This window comes from Lipotes vexillifer, unplaced genomic scaffold (genome assembly GCF_000442215.2).
Source record: "Lipotes vexillifer unplaced genomic scaffold, Lipotes_vexillifer_v1.1 scaffold47, whole genome shotgun sequence".
NCBI lineage: Eukaryota > Metazoa > Chordata > Mammalia > Artiodactyla > Lipotidae > Lipotes > Lipotes vexillifer.
Genome location: NW_006791298.1, coordinates 3,100,496 through 3,124,648, shown reverse-complemented (window position 1 = coordinate 3,124,648; position 24,153 = coordinate 3,100,496). Strand labels below are relative to the sequence as shown.

General features: G+C 35.1%; 2 protein-coding genes across 2 annotated transcripts in view; one reads left to right on the top strand and one right to left on the bottom strand.

The window, feature by feature from the left end:
* Positions 1-14,737, bottom strand: part of EFCAB7 (EF-hand calcium binding domain 7) — a 53,637-nt gene extending 38,900 nt beyond the window's left edge. Inside the window, exons 1-6 of the mRNA XM_007464296.1 lie at positions 14,625-14,737; positions 12,510-12,697; positions 4,477-4,688; positions 3,751-3,837; positions 2,970-3,165; positions 2,442-2,563 (exon numbers count right to left, since the gene is read on the bottom strand). Of these exons, the coding sequence (XP_007464358.1) occupies positions 2,442-2,563; positions 2,970-3,165; positions 3,751-3,837; positions 4,477-4,688; positions 12,510-12,696 (804 nt within the window). The 5' untranslated portion in view covers position 12,697; positions 14,625-14,737. The remainder of the gene's footprint in view (positions 1-2,441; positions 2,564-2,969; positions 3,166-3,750; positions 3,838-4,476; positions 4,689-12,509; positions 12,698-14,624) is intronic.
* The window catches only part of ITGB3BP (integrin subunit beta 3 binding protein), an 83,197-nt gene continuing 73,593 nt past the window's right edge, over positions 14,550-24,153 (top strand). Inside the window, exons 1-2 of the mRNA XM_007464300.1 lie at positions 14,550-14,701; positions 16,627-16,678. Coding sequence (XP_007464362.1) covers positions 14,550-14,701; positions 16,627-16,678 — 204 coding nt within the window. The remainder of the gene's footprint in view (positions 14,702-16,626; positions 16,679-24,153) is intronic.

The following is a 24,153-nucleotide window of genomic DNA, read 5'->3' as shown; positions in this document are numbered from 1 at the left end:
AATAGCAAAAGGATCACAGATTTTTTTAAAAAAATCATTTCAGCTCATCTAAGAAATATCCGCGGGCTTCCCTGGTGGCGCAAGTGGTTGAGAGTCCGCCTGCTAGTGCAGGGGACGCGGGTTCATGCCCCCGTCCGGAAGGATCCCACATGCCGCGGAGCGGCTGGGCCCGTGGGCCATGGCCGCTGAGCCTGCGCGTTGGGAGCCTGTGCTCCGCAACAGGAGAGGCCACAACAGTGAGAGGCCCGCGTACCGCAAAAAAAAAAAAAAAAAAAAGAAAGAAATATCCGCGAGTACAAACAGTGGGCAATATCAAGATCAGAAAAAGGACATAAAAAGTCAGGTAAGTAATACGAAAGCTATGAAGTATTTCTAAAAGACATTAAATTTTATATGAAAGTCACAGAATTTACAAGTTGACAGTACACCATCTTCTTTTAATCATTAAATTCTCCTACTATCTTTTACCTAATTCCTAATTATCATGAGTACCTTTCCTTGTTCTTGATGTCTTAGATGCAAAACTTTAGTCTTTTGTTATACAATCACTATGGCCTACAGATTAATTTTGGTGTTGGCTATTAGAGTTGTCCCTTCCTTACTATGTTCAGGTACTACCCTTGGCCTAGCTGTACTTACTTTATATCTGGATAACTCTATCAGCCTCTCTATAGTCTCCCTAATTTGAAGTCTCCATATACAATATACAACAGTATAATAACTTTTCTTAAACTATACTTTCATCATGTTATTCCCACATAAAGACCTACAGTAATTTCTTAGTTCCATAATAATATTAATAACAATATTATTTATTAAAGTAAAACTATGTCCCTGGCATTGTGCTAAATTATTTATATATGTTAGATGATTTAAATCTTTCAAAAACACACTAAATATAATTTTTCCCAATTTATAGATAAGGAAACTAAAACTTAGAGGGGCTGCTGACTAACTTAACAAAGGTCACACAGTTATTAAGTGATAAAGCTAAAAGTTAAACACAGGTCTGTCTATTCAAAGGTTTTAATCAGCACCTTAGAACAGTGCTTTGCACAAAGTAGTCATTCAATAAATATTTGTTGGTGTGGGAATTCTCTGGTGGTCCAGTGGTTAGGACTTCACGTTTTCACTGCTGAGGGCCCGAGTTCAATCCCTGGTCGGGGAACTAAGATCCCACAAGCCACACTGCTTGGTGCAGCCTAAATAAATAAATAAATATTTGCTGAATAAATGAAATGCTATACTAACTTGGTATACTGTCAATAATGAAATGAAAATTTTTATTTTTTTAATTCAGGGCCCATTACACTAAGCAAAATAGCTCGCATATGTTACCTTTTTAATGAATATTTGTTGAGCTGAACTAAATTAAAGGAACTGTATTGGTATGTACCCAATTAATAAGAGCATGAAACAGAGAAAAAGTTTTATTATGGCTTTAATATAACCCCTATTAATATTCATTTATATTTTATAAAATTATATTTATTTACACTTTTGAATCAGGTAAGCAACAATTATTTAAGTTGATTTTATTAGTTAGCATTTAATCTAGTTGCAAAATACAGAAAGTTTCCACTGGTGGAAAATAATATTGTTAGAACACTAAATATTGTGTGTGAACATGTTGGACATGCACACCAAATTGCTTAGGGTGTATAGATTCCTAAATAGTCTGAACAAAATTCCTTGGAGATAATGTTTTAAAATTTTAATATAGAACAAATGTCACTGTCTAGCAATTTAAAGATATAAGGGACTTCAGAGTTCAATATCAAATACAGAGTTGTTATTTGAAACAAAAATGTAGCTCTTGAGAAAAATCAGTTCAGTTTTCTAACAGCAGTTATAGTATGTGGTCATAACCATTTTTCCCCCTTTTACAGAGGTCCCTAGGGACACATTTTTAATGTATCCTAGCAGTTTCCAGTTAATGTTTTATATTTCTGTAGCTATTATTTTCTGTTGAAAGAAAACTAGTAAAGGTTGAGTCTAGAAAGGGAAAACAAAGGAAGAAGATCAATATTAACACTCTAAAAATACTGACTTAGCAAAGTGACTTTGTTGTCTTTCTCTCAAAGGAACTGATATTGAATGAATGATTTATTTATAAGAAACACCTATGAAAAGTATTTGTTAAACAAAACCAAAAAATTGCTTAGCAAAGTACATAATTGCATAATCTATTCATCAAGTTCAAAAATTGAAGAGTCATCATTTTTAAACTGAAGACCATTTAATAATATTCTTATCCATCATTTTCACTTTAAATTTATTAAAACTGGCTTATAGGTAGAAATGCTACAATCCACAAAAAAACTCAAAGAATTACTTCATAAACTTTACTTGTTCTCTGTAAACACCAAAAAGTTATTAATAAACTTAATGTCAAATTTGTTTTCAGAAAAAGTCATACCTATTCATTTAAAATACTATACCTTTATTGAGTTTGGCTCAGTTAACTTTGAGTTTTGGTTACTATTAGCGCCCATGGTAATTGTGAAATAAACAGATGTTCTGAACTCTCTAGTTGTTGTCAGTAAAGAACTCCTGGTGTCTCCTGTAACAAGTAATAGTTATTCAGTTTCACATTATGAAAAGCTGTCAATAAGAAGTCTGTTTCTAAACACAGTGTAGTATGAAAGGACTATGTATTAATTTCATTCTCTTTCTTCTTCCTATAGAAATAAACTCAAAAGTTTTATATTTATCAGACTTTAATGGCTCCTAATTTCTGATCTACTAATAAGATTCTTTATTTCAATCTGTCATCTTTTAGGCTGAAATTTTAGTTGAGCAAAGCCAAGTCAAGTTCCATAATAAAATTTTACTTCAATAGATTTTTATAGCTAAGTGAGTCTAGAAACAGTAGCTAACAAAAGTTTGTTTTATCACTGATAAGCTAAGATGGAAAGAAAAATTTATCTGAATATGATCCTTAATTCTTTAACAAGAAAAGTCAATACCTTTATTTGAGAATGATTCCTGATCAGTTTTTCTTATGATTCTGGGTGATGCTTTTGGTACTGGTGATGGGTCCCTTTCAGGGGACCCTTCCATGTGGCTTCCAAACTGTTGACGCCTCAGTTTACTGTCAACCTCCAATTTTTCTAGCGTAGTTTTGAGACATTGTTCATTGGTTGTCATATATAATTTACAAAACTACAGGAAACAAGTACTCCAGTGGGTAAAACATTCAATCATACATTTGGGAGGAGAAAGAAAATGCACATTAGTAGGCAAGGGATAGACTGATAGATGGAATATATTTCCTATTGAACTAGGTTACTCATTTTATTTTCTTGTATCAGATTGACCACCCTCAAGTGACCTAGTGAAATGCAGCCATGATTCAATAAGGAGGCCATACTCTGAGTGAAAATAAAATGTTACACAAAGAAAGGTGATTTCTTATTTGTTTTTTACAAGACATGCGCAGACTTGCGTTTGTTCTAAATAATTTTTATGATTCTTCCACTCCAGAAGAGGCATATTTCAAAGAAGAGTGTGTGTGTGCGTGTGTGTGTGCGTGTGTGTGTGTGTGAGCACATGCATGTATTTTAACTTGGTTACATTATTTTTCAGGTAGTCATTCAGATTACAATTGTGGGACCGGAAAGATTAAATTTCAAGTACAATTAGTACATAATATATAAATATATCATTGTCAATATTTAAAAGATGTGTGCCTTTAAAAATACTTCTCCTATACAGTAAGCAAATTTACATCAGTATGAGCTTATGTACCTTGATGTAGTCAAATTTGCCATCAGCATTTACATCAGCCAAATTTATTATGGCATTTACCTCTTCTCGAGTCATCTTCTCACCTCTCTGGAAAAAAAAGATTTATTTTAAAGCAACATGCCTATCACGTTGTTATGCATGGGGAGAGTGGAAATTAATTTTAATCTTTTCTACAAGTAAATTTGAATATATGGTTTCATTAAAAATCTCAGAATGAGTATTATGTCAAGCAAAAATGAACCTATTATATGAAATAAAATTTCACAATTTTCACAATTAAATTGTATAAAAGTGTGCTGAATTTCAGTTTACTAAATTTCAACAATATATATCATAGATTCAGTAATAACTACTATTAAATTCAGAGTAACAATACTTTCTCATGTTGTACCAAGAAACAGAATGGCTTCTGAATCTCATTTATACTTTAGTTCTCTTTTACTTATCACATATGAACCTATTACTGATTTACAAAGAGTTCTGGCAGGAAAGAATTGCAAAGGAGCACAAGAGGATTACAACACAGTCTCAATTTTATACTTTATCTTTTATTTATAAAGCACCTTTCATCCAGAAGGATCCTTAAGTACTTTACAAACAACATATATGTGATTCATTTCACCTGCCAGTGAAATAGTTATTTCTGATGTGGACTTTGTAGCCAAAGCTAGATTCCAAATTGTTCTGCAAAACATGCATATTACAAAACTGTTTCACAGACCTTACCTTTGTTAGAAGTTTATAAAGATCAGTGTGTAAAATAGAGCCATCATCATTTATATCTAATTGCTTAAATGATTTTAGCAATTCTGCTTTTGAAGTAGGTTTTTCCTTTCTTAAAATTAAACAAAAATCATCAAAATTCAGTTTGGCAGTTTGAGGAGTCCAATACTTATTAATGGTCTTTTGGGATGGATTTCTTCCTGCATGCTGAAGAGCTGCCCAATAAAACAAGTATTATTTGTTACAGTAACATTTGGAATTGGTATTTAAGTGCATTTAAAAGAAATCATTATATACTACAATATTATACAAAAGTACACACATATCAATACATTACCTTTGATGTTGAAAATCTAGTGCTATCAATGTATGCCTGACTTTCAAAAATGACAATATACATATATGTTACCAGCTAAAGATTATCAAATATATTAAAATGCCAGAATTAAATAGATTTTTCCTATTCTGATAGTTGGTTCTCAACTTACATAGTTTAATTAACTGACAATATCTGAGTTACTTCATAAGAGTGCCTGGAGAAAAAAAAAAGATCTAATAACAACCATTCACTTAATTGTTTTGAGGACATAGGAATAAAAAAAAGCATAAATTATTACTTTTTCTGGCTCAACAAATATCTTAATGAAATGAGTAAATCATTAGTTTGAGAATATCGCTGACAACAAGTCATGATATCGAAAATGTTCATCACTGCCAGCTACTAGTTTCAAGAACATGAATCATGTCCCAAATGTCAAATACATGCACAAAATGTATCCTACTTGCAGTTACAGCCCTGCTAAAAATCAAGAATGTCAACAAACTTTGAGAGAACTCTATTATAGACATGCAGTGGTCAAATTACTTTTCATTTTTAACCAGAACATTTTTCCCGTTGCGGAGTACAGGCTCCGGACGCGCAGGCTCAGCGACCATGCCTCACGGGCCCAGCCGCTCCGCGGCATTCCCGGACCGGGGCAAGAACTCGTGTCCCCTGCAACGGCAGGCGGACTCTCAACCACTACACCACCAGGGAAGCTCTAACCAGAACATTTAAAAATAGTCCTATAACCAGTTATTCATAAGACATTCCTATTTTAAAAGCTATGCCCTTATAACTATGAGAGGCAAAGAATTAGAACGTGAGAAAGGCTTTGTATATTTGCAGGTCATATCACACTAAAATATAATGGTTTTAAACAATTGTAGATATTTTGTACAGTTGAATAGGAGTAACTTGGTAATTTGCAAATAGACTAATCTCTTCATATTAAGGCTTTAATATCTTAACACTATCTAAAATGATCCAATAGTAAGTTTCCTAAGCACCACAGACAACATTTAAAAGGTGTAACTGTCCTGAATTATACTACAAACTTCTATTATAAAACTTTATATTGGATATTTCCAACTACCTTAGGTGAGATTTCACAAGATCTATGCATTGTCAATCACCATTAAAAATTGATAATCTAGATATTCTACAATTTAATGTAATAAGGAATAATATATAAAAAACAATTTAACTAAAGAAATATCCTCAAGGAAATAGAAACCAGATCAAGGCAATAAAATGCAGACATTTGTGAGTCCATTACATTGAACATTCATTGTACACAAGAATAATATGAGGTGATTTTTTATTTTTAAAGATATAAGCTTCTTGGTTCCTAAGAAGTTTTATAATCTAAATAGTAAGTCTACACCTTAAGTGTAAAGTTGCTACTTGTGGTCAAGATTTATGGTTAATAACATATTAGAAGTTAATGGACTAAGATAAATGTTCCCATCTTCCAGATTATGCCAGTGCATTGTACCTAGATAACATAAACTTTGGCAAAGAAACAGAAACAAGATCATCAACTAGAGGTGACTCTCAGAGTTACCAAAAGTTACAGCTACAGCAATTGCCATCTTCCATTCACCTAGAAAGCCTTTGTGGAAATTTGTAACAGTGGAGATAACATGGTTTTATAAATTTCCACACATTTATTTTGGAAGTAGACAAAAGCCCTAATTACCATGTTGCCCAGGAATAAAAGATAAGTACTCTGCCTAGTGTATAAGTGGACAATTCCTTAATTCATCTATCAAGATAATCACAAAAAGGGCAGTCAGCCTCCTCCCTTTAAAATCTGGGAATACAAGTAGGACCTAAATGAAGTTGTGATTTAAAGTCAAAAGTCCATGTGAAAAAAATGGTATTTTCTGTCCAGCTCTGGAAAAATAGATGTGTAACTCCTTCCCACAAGTGGCAGCTCAAATGCTTGTTGCTATCTTCAATAACAAAATATTTTTAAAATATTTTTTAAATTACTGTTGTCTAAAAGAACTTTCTCAGAATAAAATTATTTTTCCCAAAACATGTATTAACTAAACATTCCCATATCTAAGAAATAGGTACAATACTAACCTAACTTTAATCTTTAGTTTTAGAATTAGTTGGAGCTCATTATTAAGTCCAATAACAGTGAAAACACAATGTAATTGTAGATGTTTAAAAGTTTACACCAAAATACTGATCTTCTGCCAGGGTTTACTTTAAGCTTTGACATGAGTTTATAATACCTATATTATTTGTAAGCTGGGAAAAAAAGGAACTCTAAAGTTCTCTTTGACTTTCCATTTCCAAATAAGCTAAAGTACTGCTTTATCCTATTTCAAAATGGAATGTCAAAGCACATGTATGTGCATAAGTGGCAGAAGGTTATAGATGAAAGGCATAAAAGATTTAGAAAGAGACATCACTGGTTCACACAACCAGTTTTTTTAAATCTAGATTATCTGAAATCAATCATTACAATTTTACAAAGAATATTCCACCATAAAATCAAAAGTTGAAGAGATGAACACTGCATTACTATCCTCCCAGATAATTCTATACGGCTGATAACACCTTAGTAATACATACTCATTGATTTAAACTAAATGCCATAGTAGCAGAAAGCATGTTAAACTTTTATACTTAGTAGATTCATGATCTCAGCCAATATTCAAAAGAATAGAGAGAAAAAACTAAAATCATAGTTTATAATAAAATATAAATTTTAATCTTTTCAATTTTTATATTTCCCAAAATGGGTTTCCTCAAATAGATATCTTATTGCATACAAATCCAAGACGCTGTTGCAAGAATATGTCAGATTTTTTATTTCAGAAAACTGCTTCTAAAGTTGGCAAAAAAACTCAGTTTTTCTACTCATAAAGTTATTAGCCTTGATGAAACCGACATGAGTATAGTATTATCTGGTATTGTTGTTTCCCACTTTCTTAAGACTAAAGGCCTCCAAGTCATTTGATACACCTAGTAAGGACCAAATTCACTGGTTTGGGGGATATTTGCACCAGAAGATTTAAAATATAATGGAAAACACAACCATACAAAATCTATGGGATGCAGAAAAAGTAGTTATTAAGAGTAAAGTTCATAGCGATACAGGCCTTCCTCTAAAAAAAAAAGAAAAATCTCAAATAAACAACCTAAACTACCACTTAAAAGAATTAGAAAAAGAACAAACAAAACCTAAAGTCAGCAAAGGAAGGAAGGAAGAAAGATCAGACAGGAAATAAATAAAACAGAGCTTAAAAAAAAACAATAGAAAAAGTCAATAAAACCAAAAGCTGATTCTTTGAAAGGATAAACAAGACTGACAAACCTCTGGCGAGGCTCACCAAGAAGAGAGAACACAAATAAACAAAATAAGAAATGAAAAAGGAGACATAAGAACTGATGCCACAGAAAAACAAAAATACCACACGGGAATAGTATGAACAATCATATGCCAACAAATTTGACAACCTAGAAGAAATGGACAAGTTTCTAGAAACATACAGCCCACCAAAATTAAATCAAGAAGAAATAGATAATTTGAACAGATGGATCACTAGAACTGAAATAGAATCTGTAATTTAAAAACTCCCTACCAACAGAAGTCCAGGACCAGATGGCTTCACAGGCAAATTCTACCAAACATACAAAGAAGAACTTATACCAAACCTTCTCAAATTCTTTCAAAATGTTGAAGAGGAGGGAACACTCCCAAGGTCATTCAATGAAGCCACCATCACCCTGATACCAAAACCAGACAAAGACACCACCAAAAAAGAAAATTGCAGGCCAATATCTTTGATGAATATAGATGCAAAAATTGTCAACAAAATATTAGCAAACCAAATCCAACAATGCATAAAAAAGATCATACACCATGACCAAGTAGGATTCATCCCAAGTTCACAATGATGGCTCAACATACGCAAATCAATCAATTTTGTTTATGATACACCACATAAACAAAAGAAAACTCAAAAACTACATCATCATCTCAACAGATGCAAAAAAAGCACTTGACAAAATCCAACATCCATTCATGATAAAAACTCTTACCAAAGTGGGTATAGAGGGACCATATCTCAAAATAGTAAAAGCTATATATGACAAACCCACAGCCAATATAATACTCAATGGTGAAAAATTAAAAGCCTTTCTGCTAAAATCTGGAACAAGACAAGGATGCCCACTCTCACCACTTCTCTCAACATAGTATTGGGAGTCCTAGCCACAGCAATCAGACAAGAAAAAGAAACAAAAGGTATCCAAGTTGGAAGGGAAGAGGTAAACCTGTCATTATACGCAGATGATATGACACTATAGATAGAACACCCTAAAGACTCCACACAAAAACCACTAGAACTGATAAACAAATTCAGCAAGATAGCAGGATACAAGTTTAACATACAGAAACTGGTTGCATTTCTTTACACCAACAATGAAATATCAGAAAGGGAATGTAAAAAACAATACCTTTTAAAATCACAACCCCAAAAATAAAATATTAGGAATAAACCTCACCAAGGAGGTGAAAGATTTATATGTGATAAGTATAAAGCATTAATGAAGGAAACTGAAGATGATTCAAAGAAGTGGAAGATATCCCATGCTCTCGGATTGCAAGAATTAATATTGTTAAAATGGCTATACTACCCAAAGCAATCTATAGATTTAATGTGATCCCTATCAAATTCCCATGACCTTTTCCACAGAACTAGAACAAATAATCCTAAAATTCATATGGAACCATAAAAGACCCAGAATTGCCAAAGCAATGCTGAAGAAAAAAAACAAAGCAGGAGACATAGCCATCCCAGACCTCAGACAGTATACAAAGCTACAGTAATCAAAACAGTGTGGTACTGGTACAGAAACAGACATATGGACCAATGGAACAGAATGGAGAGCACAAAAATAAACCCACACACCTATGGTCAATGAATCTTTGGCAAGGGAGGCAAGAATACACAATAGGAAAAAGACAGTCTCTTCAGCAAGTGGTGTTGGGAAAGTTGAACAGCTGCATGTAAATCAATGAAGTTAACACACCCTCTCACCATACACAAAAATAAACTCAAAATGGCTTAAAGACTTAAACATAAGACATGACTCCATAAAACTCCTAGAAGAGAACACAGGCAAAACATTCTCTGACATAAATTGTACCAATGTTTTCTTAGGTCAGTCTCCCAAAGCAATAGAAATAAAAACAAAAATAAACAAATGGGACCTAATCAAATTTACAAGCTTTTGCACAGCAAAGGAAACCACAAACAAAATGAAGACAACTCACAGAATAGGAGAAAATATTTGCAAATGATGCGACTGACAAGGGCTTAATTTCCAAAATATACAAACAGCTTATACAACTCAACAACGAAAAAACAAACCACCCAGGCTTCCCTGGTGGCACAGTGGTTGAGAGTCCACCTGCCGATGCAGGGGACACGGGTTCGTGCCCCGGTCCAGGAGGATCCCGCATGCCACGGAGTGGCTGGGCCCATGAGCCATGGCCGCTGAGCCTGCGCGTCTGGAGTCTGTGCTCCGCAACGGGAGAGGCCACAACAGTGAGAGGTCCGCATACCACAAAAAAAAAACACAAAAAAAACAAACCACCCAACTGAAAAATGGGAAGAAGACCTAAAGAGACATTTCTCCAAAGAAGAAATACAAATGGCCAATAGGCACATGAAAAGATGCTTCACATCACTAATTATTAGAGAACTTCAAATCAAAACTACAATGAAGTACCACCTCATGCTGGTCAGAATGCCCATCATTAAACAAATAATAAATGTTGGAGAGGGTGTGGAGAAAAGGGAACCCTCCTACACTGTTCGTGGGAGTGTAAAGTTTGTGCAGCCACTGTGGAAAACAGTATGGAGGTTCCTCAGAGAACAAAAATAGGGCTTCCCTGGTGGTGCAGTGGTTAAGAATCAACCTGCCAATGCAGGGGACATGGGTTCAAGCCCTGGTCCGGGCAGATCCCACATGCTGCAGAGCAACTAAGCCTGTGTGCCTAACTACTGGGCCTGCTCTCTAGAGCCTGCAAGCCACAACTACTGAGCCCACGTCCCACAACTACTGAAGCCTGCGCACCTAGAGCCCATACTCCGCAAGAAGAGAAGCCACCGCAATGAGATGCACGCACAGTGCAATGAAGAGTAGCTCCCACTCACTGCAACCAGACAAAGCCTGTGTGCAGCAACAAAGACCCAATACAGCCAAAAATAAATAAATAAAATAAATAAATTTATTTTAAAAAAAGAAAACTGGGCTTCCCTGGTGGCGCAGTGGTTGAGAGTCCACCTGCCGATGCAAGGGGACACGGGTTCGTGCCCCGGTCTGGGAAGATCCCACATGCTGCAGAGCGGCTGGGCCCGTGAGCCATGGCCGCTGAGCCTGTGTGTCCGGAGCCTGTGCTCTGCAACAGGAGAGAAAAAAAAAAAAAAAAAAAAAAAAAAAAAAAAAGGAAAACTAAAAATAGAATTACCATGTGATCCAGTAATCCCACTTCTGGGCATATATCTAGACAAAAACTATAATTCAAAAAGATACATGCACCCCTATGTTCATAGCAGCACTATTCACAGCAGCCAAGATATGAAACCACCTAAATGTCCATCGAAAGATGAATGGATAAAGAAGATGTGGTACATATAAACAATGGAATACTACTCAACCATAAAAAGAACAAAATGCCATTTCCAGCAACATGGATGCAACTAGAGATTATCATACTAAATGAGAAAGAGAAAGACAAATACCATATTATATCACTTATATATCATTATATGAATCTAAAATATGATACAAGTGAACCTACTTATGAAACAGAAACAGAATCACAGACATAGAGAAGAGACTGGTGCTTCCTAATGGGGAGGAGGGTGGGAGAGGGTTGGATTGGGAACTTGAGATTAGCAGTTGCAAACTGGTATATATAGAATAGATAGATGACAAGGTCCTACTGTATAGGACAGGAAACTATATTCAATATCCTGTGATAAACCATAATGGAAAAGAATATGAAAAAGAATGTCTATATATAACTGAGTCACTTACCTGTACAGCAGTAATAAACACAACATTGTAATTCAACTCTACTTCAATAAAAAAATAAAATAAAAAAATATAATGGAAAGAAGTAAAAAAAGATCAACTCTCTCGAACCCTCACCCCTAAAGACCAGGACAAAACCCAGAATTCTTAATTTTCTTTTAAAATTTCACTTATTTTCTAATACTACTCTTACAATTATTCAACCATATATATATATACATATATATATATATATGTATATATATATATATATATATTCCCTTTACATTTTCCCCAGTGTAGGTCAAATTCAGACTAGTAATTCGTTACCAGAAGTGTTTTAATTCTGTCATTATAAATCTTAAAGTACCAACATAAGAATTTATGAATCTTAAAGTACCAAGATAAGAATTTTAAAAATATTTTTAAGCAAGTAATTGATGGAAGCTTTAAAAATACTAATCTAGTCTATTTGAACACTGAAAGTTTTATTTTGAACCTCTTAGACTATGTAGCTATATAAAATGGCACAATAGCATAAGGTAGTTCCACTGCTCAAGCTTAACTAAGAAATTGGAATGATTCAACAATGTAATTCTAATTGCAGTCTTTCTGATCTATTAACTTTCAACAAATAAGGCAAGCTACTTAAGTTAAAAAAAATTACCTAAGCAAAGTTGATCTTTAGAAATAATGTTATCTAAGCTGCTTTTGAAAACAGTTAAGTAGGCAGCTCTACAATTCATATAAAATATCTCCTCTTCAGTTAGTGGAAATTTCTTTGATCGAGGACTCTCTGAAAGCATTGATTTCTGACTGGAGAAAGCTGCATCACTTCCTGGACTGATGGCCATTCTATTAGAAAATAATTTAAAATTTTATTTTAGTCAGTGTTAATCCTAAAATTCAAGTGTCACTTTACCTTTCAAACTGGGGCGGGGGGAAGCAAGACATCAAGATTTTTATATGTGGAAAAAAGATGTACATTATAATATGCATACAGTTATATTATCATATGTTAAGCTAAAATAAGCCTTTGGCAGTTGCTTTCTAAATATATATATAAGAGAGCCAAAAGAACAAAGCCAAAACAAAGGTGTAACATAAATACAAAAGAAGAATCACAGGGCAAAGGAAAAGCATTCATCTATTCTCTCAAAATTAGAGGACAGTCAGTTGAGACTCTTCATAGGGTTGTAATGAGGATTAAGTAAATTAACACATGTGAAACATATAGAACAGTGCCTGGCACATAATAAGTGCTAAATAAACTGTAGATAGAGTGAATCGCCACCATAATGAGAATTTGACTATAATGTGATTGGCAGTTGGCATCCATCTCCACAGCAGCATCAACCAGGTCATTTCACTAACATCTCAGTAATTCAGCCCCACATTTTAAATGACTGAATTAAAAAAATCAGGTCATTCATAGCATTATCCTGAGGTTTTACTGTGTTCTATTACTACCAATAATAATGTTAATAATAATAATAATAATCATAATTTTGAGGGTTTATATGGCACCTCTGCTCATAAGAGCTTAAAGAACTGTCATACATCTTGATTTATACCTACTACAGTGGTGAGATATTTTTTGCCCATTTTACAGATAAGGAAATTGAGAGACAGAGATGTCATCCAGCTAATAGTAAGTAGCAAAAGGCAGCAAATTTCGATAACAGTTTCTTCGTTTTTTTAATGTGAATGAAGGCTTCTTGTACAACAGTTACTATGAGGCCCTAAATTGTGCTGGAGGTCTAACAGCTTCCAAAATTATTTTAACCAGCTCTGACTTCCAAAAATACATTCCAACCTAATAAATTGAATATTTCAAGTTTAACAATAAGACGACACAGGTAGGGTCCCCTTCAGGACTCACTGGATTCTTACTCAGGAGACCTAAATTACTTGCACCTTCTTGAATTATATAGGTCTTTTACACTTGGGAAAGAAAGATAATAATCGCTTATCATGGATGAAGTACCCTATTTATAATACACAGACCGCCTGCCTGACACTTTCATCTTACACCAGATTTAGAAGGACCCCGAAGGTATGTGGTGTCACAGTCTGGTTACTGCAAATTGTTATCGCTATAATTAAGCATCACAGTTTTAAACACATACGCATGCACACATCTCCTCACAAATGTGAAAGAAAACTGTTCCAGTAAGGAAGGGAGAATGAACGTTCGTTTTGCAGCCAGCAATTTAAAAATGTAAATATTTTCTTAAGAGTGTCCTCAAATGCTCTTTCAAAATAAGGTGATTCCCTCACGTGGAAATCCCATGGCTTAAATGTTCCAGAATGCTATTTTTTCCCCTCTCTGTAACGAGAGACTAAACTGAAGCTTAAATATATAATTAAATATATAATTGCGCCCCTCAGGCTTGGAAACCTCCTGCACCTAAAACTCCAGCCCAAGACCAAGACAAGGGCCTAGAGAGTACATTGCAGCGAACCGCTCCATAAATAAGCAGCCACACAATAGCAAGAAAAATAAACTGTGAACAAGCACCTAAGGCTTCTAAAGGGCCAAGGGAAAACAGCCATCCAGTCACCGTCCCTACATAGTAAAATACCTTCACAGCTGATCTCCGGCAACATCTATTTTTTTGTATTCCTCTGGGAATAAAACTGCATTTATATTTACATTTTTAGGTACAGACATGGAGCAAGTGTACGTATGGCAGAGAGATAAAAGATGCAGGTGGCGAAAGGGAAGCCGAACAGTGACGAACAGAGCGGGCGAAGAGACAGACAGCGAGCTGCTTGCTACCTAACTGCAGGTCACAAACGAGGAAGCGCAGCCAATTCTCCTCAAGGATTCCGCAACCCTCTCACGGCGGCCGGAAGGTCCTTGGCCTTCTTTTAATTACCGTGGCAACTGCACCTCTCCGCTACCGGAAACAAGATACGGAGTACCTACCCAAATGGTCCGGCTAGAAATCTAGGGATAGTTACTCCAGCGCTAACGGAGATGGCTCTGCCTCTCATCTATCGGGGGCCTTCTGGTCAGAGTCGTGAGAGAGTGTCCTGCGTTGCCCTGGCAGGGACTGAGAGCTGTCCTAGGCGTAGACTCTCGTCCCCACTTCCCGGCATACACTGGGATCCCTTGTAGCTGGGGGAGTGTTTCCGGCGGGCCGCGTGGAGTGTGGCACAGCGTCGAGTGACCGCCCGCTCTTTTCAGGCTCCAGTGTTTCTCTCCGAAGGTTCTCTGTTTTCGTAAGAGGTTGCTCAGTGGTTTTATCCAGTGACAGGGGTGCGTCCCTGAATGTCGAAATGCCGTAAGTATCTCCGCCCCGGGTGTTGCTGTGTTTGGGCCCCAATGTGAGCAAGAAGAATAGATATTATGCAGCTCAATAACCTTTTCTCTTTTCCTACTTTTTCTTTATCTTTTCCTCCGACAGTTCCTAGTGCTTGGTTCCCTCAACCTACGTCTGCTTCCCTTCCAGCCTTACTTATCCGGTAGTATTTCTCCACTTTAATTCTGATTCCACAAGGCTTCTGACAGATTTTATAGGCTGTGGGTTATATTTAGTGATGTATTGCTTGAAATAATTTCAAATATGGTTAACATACCGAGAATAGGACAGGGTAGACTGCATAACGCCGTATAATTTGATAAAGCCATTTAATGCCTAGATTAGTGTCGTGAGCTCATATAAACTTGTGGCAGAACTCATGGACCGGGTCCCAAGAGACCTGAACTCCAGCTCTCAAATGAGGAAGCATAGCCAATTCTGTAAAGAGCTGTCCAACGTTGAGCGAGTCGCTTAATCACCTCCGGGCTTCAGTTTTCTTGCTTGTCACTGCCCAATAGAGACTTTTTTTTTTTTTTTAAGCTCCGTAAAGAACTTTTTCTTTGGGGTGGGGGTGGGGATAATATATAACACATGAAATTCTCTGGCTGCCTCTTGTCCCCAGGCCGATTTAGGTACCCTCTCTTGCGTGCTTCTAGAGTAACTTATTTCTCCGTTACATTCAGGTTTGAGCAAATGCAAAGTAACACAGGGTGGGAGAAGGGACATCTGTATCAAATAGGAATTGACATGAAAGTGGAAAGATTTGCAGAAATAATAACCTACATTTGTTGAATGTTTAATTATGATTTGGGTACTGTGTTTAGCAATTTCCCTACATTTTCTCATTGAATCTTAAAAAGGACCTTGGGAGGTAGGCGCTGCTGTTATCTCTACTTTCCAGATTAGGGAACTCAGCACCTAATAAGGTGTCCTACACATAGGTATCAATAAATATATGTTTCACTTATACCCTTAAAAGGTATGGATTGTTAAAGAGGTTTTCCTTTCCCCAAAATGAAGCTAAAAGACTTGCCTCACTACTCTTGCACTAGAAAAATAACCCAGTTAGCACTTATACAAAGCTGTGAGGAAAGTGTAACAAAGTCCCTGCCAAATAGGAATACAATGGAAACTCTTGTGTGTTTGCTTAACAAGTAGTGATACTTTCTGAACTATGCTCCTGTTCTGCTGTAGATAGTAGGGAACCCAAAAAAACCTGTTAAATGGGGACCTTTTGGACAACTGTTTTCTTAACATATTAACAGACACATATTAGGAGTGTCTGCAGTAATTTTGGCAATAAATACATAACTTTAAAGTTGAGGTTGACATCTTAAATATATAGCAACTTCACTGAGTTTATTTTGGCAAAGTGATATAAGACCAAATTAATGGTTAAATAATGCAGAAGTATTTTAGTAGAGGATCTCCATAATTGTTAGTAAACTTTTATTTTTCAATGTGGTTAAACTGCAGGGTCACAAATGGTGGTGCAAAAAGTCATCTTGGCAAGTTACATGTGAAAGTGGTATGGTTTTTAAGTGATGTTGAGATGTTGACTTTTTGGTACTTGGTATTTTGGGTATTGGATTGTGTGATATATCTCTTTTCTAATTTCTTTAAACCTTGACAGGAAAAAAATATAATGAGTAACTGTGGAAGTATACATGGCCTAAATTAATCTAAAATGAATAATAAACAACAAATGTCCAATACCAATAGAGTGGATGGACGAATCTTAAAAATATACTGGATGAAAGAACCAATTTGTAGAAAACTACATATAGCATATTATCTTTATAAAGCTTAAGAACAAGCAAAAAAACTTTAATTTGGGATTCTGTATGTATATAAGATTATTAAGGGAAGAAAAACAGGGAAATGATAAATACAAAATTTAGTTTAATGGTTGCCTTCTCGGGAAAGCAGACCTAATAGAGAAGGAGCAGAGCATACAGGTGTACCCATCCATATTGGTAATGATCTAGTTCTTAAATTGTGTGGTGAGTTTATGGGTGTTTATTTTCTTATTATGCTTCATAACTTGATCATTATACATGTATTCTTTAGTATGCATCAAATACTACTTAAAATGTTTTAAAAGGATTTAGAGATTACTTATCTTGAATTAAATTCTCAATAAGTATAGTTTTCTCTGCCTTCTCTTTGGTTCTATAAGGCAGATGCTATCTGAGAACGGGGAAAACAAATGAATTGGATAAATGCTCTCCTGGTTTCATTAGGCTAATCATCATCCCTTTCAAATTTGCTCCTCCTCTGTGTACATTATAAAATTAGTGACATCGTCATTTCTCTATCTAGGTTGAAACCTTAAATTTTTTTTTTATTTTTATTTTTTGGATTTGAAGACTTTGAAATGAGACAAACCAGGGTTTGAATTTTGGTTCTGCTACTCTACCAGCTGTGTGACCCTTAGATTGTTACTCAGTGAGTTCATGGATTAGTATAGTTACTCATTAAATAGTAATTGAATTATAAAGTTGCTGCTTGTAAGAGATTTCATCTTTATAGACAAATTTCACACCATGTTTATATTTGCATAATACTAAAGTCAAACATACTTTTGTAATAGCTCTTTCTGTAAATAATCAAATCCCCTTCTAGTGCTTTTTCCCCCCTTATATTTTTTCCTTTATAAAGATTCCCAGTATCACTTGCTTAATCTTTCTAATTAGTGTGAATTATCATGCTAATTCAGCCAAGGGCATTCCACCTATTCCTGTAAGAGTTAATTTTATTCTGTTCCAAGCTAGAGACTGAATTAAGGTTATAAAGTTGGAATAGCTTTAGTGTTGGAGGAAACAGTTAACTGTATTCCTCTGGGGTCCATTCTGATGACGTATTCATAAAAATCTGGGAGTTTTCTGAGAGAACATTAAAATACGTTTTATTTTCCTTGATAAAGGAAAATGAATATAAGAATATTCTGGGTTTGATAAGCTATTTTATTGCACCTATTTGGGTTTGTAGTCAGGCTGGTGATAGCACCAAGTACAATGATTTTTATTGTTGTGGGGGGTGAAATGATGTGTCAGGTTAAGTAAAAGTTAACCATTTAATAAACACCCTTTGAATCATAGATATTCAGAGTTCTATTAATTCATTTACTTTAAAAGTATAAATACATTTTAAAAGAAGATTGAAGTTGTTAGTACTTTCTGTAAGTATGAAAAACATGAATTTTAAATGCAATTCTTTCCTGCTTGTAAAAGTCAGCCAAAAAAGTAAGGACAGAAATGAGGAAGCTATAATACAGCCTTGTAATAGTGACATGAAGGACTCCCCTCATATGGCAGACAAGAATCTCTCAGACTCTATCAGTCAAAAGCAACTTGACCCTGCATAAATCATATTTTTTATTGCATCCTTGGACTTGGAGGAAGTTAAATCTCAAGAGGTGAAACAAAAATAGCCAAAACCAGATCTGTAATCAGTAAGCACAGATGAAAGGCAGATTGCCCTGAATATAAATACTGATATCCATGTTGTGCTTGATAGACTAAGCCTGGGGCTATAGGCAAGGTAAGGAAGTTAAACTTGAGACTACATTTAAGCTGGGAAGGGAGCTGAAATGATCTCTAGTTGGTATGGATCCCTTGGCTAGTAATGAAATTAAATGTACATCTTTGGAGGAAGCATCCTCTGTTTAGGCCCCTCCTTTTTCACAGATTAAGATCAACCAAATATCCAAAATCTAGATAAACAAGCATAAAAGGAAACAAACTACCATGAGTGAAAGTTAAAACACATAGTAATCAATGGATTTAGATCCCAAAGACTTTACAAAATGGAATTATCTGAGATACAATATGAAATAATTGAACAGAATACTTAAATAAAAAGTTGAATCACAAAAATTAGCAAGTAATGAGACTACCCAAAATAACAAGGCAAATTTTAAACTAGGATGATTAAAATGTTTAGAAACAAAAAATATATAATTGTTGAAATAAAAGCTCAGTAGATGGGCTTTCATGTTACAGTAGATTGTGTTGAACTGAACCTTCCATAGATAACAATTTTAAACTCTGGGCAAAATATTAAAAGTAACTTCTTGAAGGCACTGGAAAGCAACCATACTAGGCAGAAATTGGAGGGGAGTTGACGCTTGAAAGAAGGGAACTACAATGTGCAAAGTTTGCATTTATATTGTTTTATCCAAGGGCAGTCCATATGATGTAGTACAGCTAGAACTCAACAAGAAAGCTCCAGTTTTACTTGTTAACTGGGTTAAGAGCTTGGGATTACCAGAATTGCTGGCAAGTAAAGGGAAAATCCTAAAAAGAGGGTAGCCCCAAAATCTGGTTATAAACTGCCAGAATCCTTGATGGATCCCTTAACTGCACATGGATTAGGGATTCTTCATGAAGCCTGGCAAGAAGCAACAGCTGGGATGCTGAAAGACTTGAACAGTGATTTCAGCTGCTGTCCATCACTGGGGAGACAGATTTTAGAGTTTGAGTTTATTCAAGTTAAATGCCTGCTAGAACAAAACAACACTGTTAAGAGTAAGAAAGCAGAATTCAGAGTCTCGATGTCATATCGTCTACAATGTACAAGATGCAATAAAATAATACGAGACAAGCAAAGAAACAAAATATGACTCGTTGAGAGAGTCAATTGAAATTGACCCCAAGATGACCTAGATTTTAGAATTAGCAGACAAAGACTTTAAAGCACCTAATATAAATCTGTTCAAGAACTTAAAGGGAAAAAAAAATGGTCATAATGAAAGGACACATGGGGAATTTCAGAAGAGAAAAAGACGCAATGGAAATTCTGTATTTGAAAAGTACAATACGTAGAATGAAAATATTTACTGTGTGGGCTTTACAGCGCAAGAAAAGAACTTGAAGATAGAATAATAGAAATGATCTAATTGAAAAAATAAAATACAGAGCCTTAGTGACTTCTGGGACAATATCAAGTGGTCTAATATATGTAAGTAGAGTCTTAGAAATAGAAGAGAATGGGAATGAAATTAAAAATATATGTATTTTAAGAAATAATGGCTCCTAAATTTCTCACTTTTGCTGAAAAACATAAAGTACAGATCCAAGAAGCTCAGCAAACTCCAGTCGAGATGAAAAATATGTGTTTGTCTATGCACATGTACATATACATGCCATAGTCAAACTGATAAAAATGAAGTGAAAATCTTCAAAGCAGCCAGAGAAAATTGATGCTTTACCTGTAGGGGAAACTATTCAAATGAAAGCTGACTTCTCATCAGAAACCATGGAGGTCAGAAGACAGTAGAATGACATTTTAAAGTGCTAAAAGGAAAAAAACCTCAACCCAGAATTCTATATGTAGACACTATCCTTCAAAATGAAGGTAAAATAATGATATTATCAGATAAAAACAGTATTTGTCACCAGCAGACCTGCATAGAAGAAATGCTAAAAAAAAGTTCTTTGAGCTGAAGGGAAATGATATCAAGTACAAATTTACATCTATTTGAAGAATACTGGGAATGGTAGATATGTGATAAGATATAAAAGACTATAGTTGTCCATCAGTATCTGTGGAGGATTGGTTCCAGGAGGCCCCACTTATACTAAAATCACACAGATTTTATGCTCAAGTCCCTTATATAAAATGGTATAGTACAATGAAAACAGTTGGCCCTCCGTATCTGAGGGTTTTCTCTCCACAGAGTCAACCAACCATGGATGGAAATCTTGATCCACAGATGTGAAACCCATGAATATGGATGGTTGACTGTATGTTTATCGAAAAAAAATCTGTGTATAAGTAGACCAGCACAGTTCAAGTGCATGTTGTTCAAGGGTCAACTGTGTATGTTTTTTGCTTGTAACTTCTTGAATAGATGTGAGTGTTTAAAGCAAAAATTATAACACTTATTGTGGGTTTTATAACATGTATATGTATAACAGTATAGCACAAAGGACAAAGGAAATGGACAGTAACATTGTAAGATTCTTATATTTATGTAAAGTAGTATTGTATTAACTCTAAATGAACTGTGATGTGTTAAAAAGGCATATTGTAATGCCCCAGAGTAACTAATAAAAAATACACAGAAAAATAATACATAACCCCCAAAATACATAAAAACAACAGAAGAATTGAAGTGCTATACTAAAAAATGTTTAATCAAAAGAAGGCAGGAAAGGAAGATCAGAGGACTAAAAAACAAATGAGACAGATAGGAAACAAGTAGCAAAATGTAGACCCAACTGTATAATGATTACATTAAGTTTAAGTGCAATAAAGACACCAATGAAAAGGTACAGAATATCAGGCTGGATTTAAATATATAGAGAGTAACGTATATATATGTTTATATGTATATATCCCAACTCACTTAATCCTCATAACACTGATACTACCCTAACTGGATACCAAAATACAATAACAGAATTATAAGAACATTGCTGGCCAATGTATTTCATGAACATAGAATCAAAAATCCTCGGCAGAAGATTAGCAAATCTAATTCAGCAGTTGTAAAAGAGACAATACATCATGTCCAAGTAGGATTTATCCCAAGAATGCAGTTTTTTCAATATTTGAAAATCAATTATTGTTTTTAAAAGGAGAATAAAGGATGGTCCTAATCAAAGATGCAGCTGCTTCTACATAACTGCTCTGGTCAAAAAGGATTCCAAAGTGACAGTTTTCCTTGATGATCACTGTTCTGTTTGCTGTAACTGATCTACAGCATTTCAGGAAAAGACAGTTCCCATTGTACCTGTCATTTCTCAGCTGTGCCAGCTGAAGATTGAGCTTTCTGGTGAGTGAGGACTCTGGGATCATGACAGTGATGGAACACAACAGCCTCAGGACCTGGTTGCCCCAAAGTTTTCCTGGCAGTGTCTGAACTGAAGAATCTTGAAGATACCAGGTTGTTGCTGGAGCCATGCTTTAGAATAAGATTTGTCTTAAACTGTGATTGTGGCTCTACAGAGTTGGGAAAGAATCGCTATGGGAAGAGGCAAGCTAGGAGAGTACAGGCTCCGTTAGATGGAAACATTGACCTTTGTTGGGGTTTTTTTTGCTAATATTGGTACTTGGCATATAAGTGACCAATAAAAGACTCCTGGTTGGATGGATTGATAGATAGATAGGTGGATAGATAGATAGGTACATACTAAAGAAGATCATATTAATATTTCTATGAAGAACACACCCATTTATGATAAAATAAAAACTTAGCAAACTAGGATAGAAGGGAACTCCTTCCTATGAAAAACCTACAAATATCATACTCAGTATTGAACACTTTTTCTAAGATTAGGAACAAGGCAAGAATGCGCCCACTCACAACTTCTGTTCAACAAAGCACTAACAAAAAAAGGAAGTGCATAAATGTTGGAAAGGAGAAAGTAAAATTGATGTTCTGCTAATGATATGATCATGAACATAGAAAATCCTAAGGAAGCTGCAAAACAGTTATTAGAACTATTTAGCAAAGATGCAGAGCACAAAGTCAGTGTACAAAAATCAATTCTATTTCTACATGTTAGCAATGAACACCTGGAAAATGAAGCTTAAGTTTTTCCATTTATAATTATGTAAAAAAAAATGTAATAAGTTTAACAGAAGACATGGAAGATTTCTACTGTGAAAATTACAAAATGTTGCTTAGAGAACATAAAGATTTAAATAAATAGGGGCATGTATGGATTGGAAGACTATATTAAAATGTTGGTTCTCTCCAATTGATCTTTATTTTTTTAATAAATTTATTTATTTATTTTTGGCTGCATTGGGTCTTGGTTGCTGCTTGTGGGCTTTCTCTACTTGCCGCGAGTGGGGGCTACTCTTCGTTGCGGTGCGCGGGCTTCTCATTGCAATGGCTTCTCTTGTTGCAGAGCATGGGCTCTAGGCACACGGGTTTCAGTAGTTGTGGAACGTGGGCTCAGTAGTTGTGGCTCACGAGCTCTAGAGTGCAGGCTCAGTAGTTGTAATGCACGGGCTTAGTTGCTCTGCAGCATGTGGGATCTTCCTGGACCGGGGCTTGAACCTGTGTCCCCAGCAATGGCAGGCAGATTCTTAACCACTGCGCCACCAGGGAAGCCCTCCAATTGATCTTTAGATTCAATGCAATTCCTGTCAATCCTGGCAAACATTTTAAAGGAATAGAAAAACTGATTTAAAAAATTTTATAAAAAGGCTGAGGACTTACAGTAGTCCAAACAATCTTAAAAAGGAAGAATGAAGTTGGAGTACATAGACTAACTAGACTTAGTGTATGTACAAAGTATGTACACTACCTAGACTTTACTATATAAAGTGGCAATGAAATCAATGTGATTTGGGCCTAATGGCAAATAGATAAAATGGAAAAGAATAAAAAGCCCAGAAGTAGAACCAAACCAAGTACCAAAGTAATTCAGTTGGGGAAAGAGAAATCTTTCCAACTGGTTCTGGAACACCATGTGGAAAAACAAACCAAACAACCTTGACTTCCACCTTATACCATATACAAAACTTAATTTGAGATGTAGCATAGTCTTAAATGTAACCAGTAAAGTTTCTGGAAGGAGATACATGAGAATATTGTTACAACATGGGGTAGATAAAATTTCAGGCAAGGTACATAAAGCAACCATAAAGGAATAAAATTGATAAATCAGACTACATCTAATTTATATATTCTAAATATAAGTTTAGAATATATAAAGAACTCTTGGGACTTCCCTGGTAGTCCAGTGATTAAGACTCTGTGCTTCCACTGCATGGGGCACAGGTTCGATCCCTGGTCAGGGAACTAAGATCCCACATGCCTTGCGGAGTAGGCAAAAAAAAAAAATAAATAATAATAATATATGAAGAACTCTTACAATTCAACAGTAAAAAGATTAAAACCTTATTAAAATAATGGTCCAAAGACTTGATCCAATACTTAATAAAAGAAGTTACGTGAATGGCAAATAAACATTTTGTTAAACATCAGGAAAATACAAGTTAAAATTAAATTGAAATACTATATAACACCCAGTAAAATAGCTG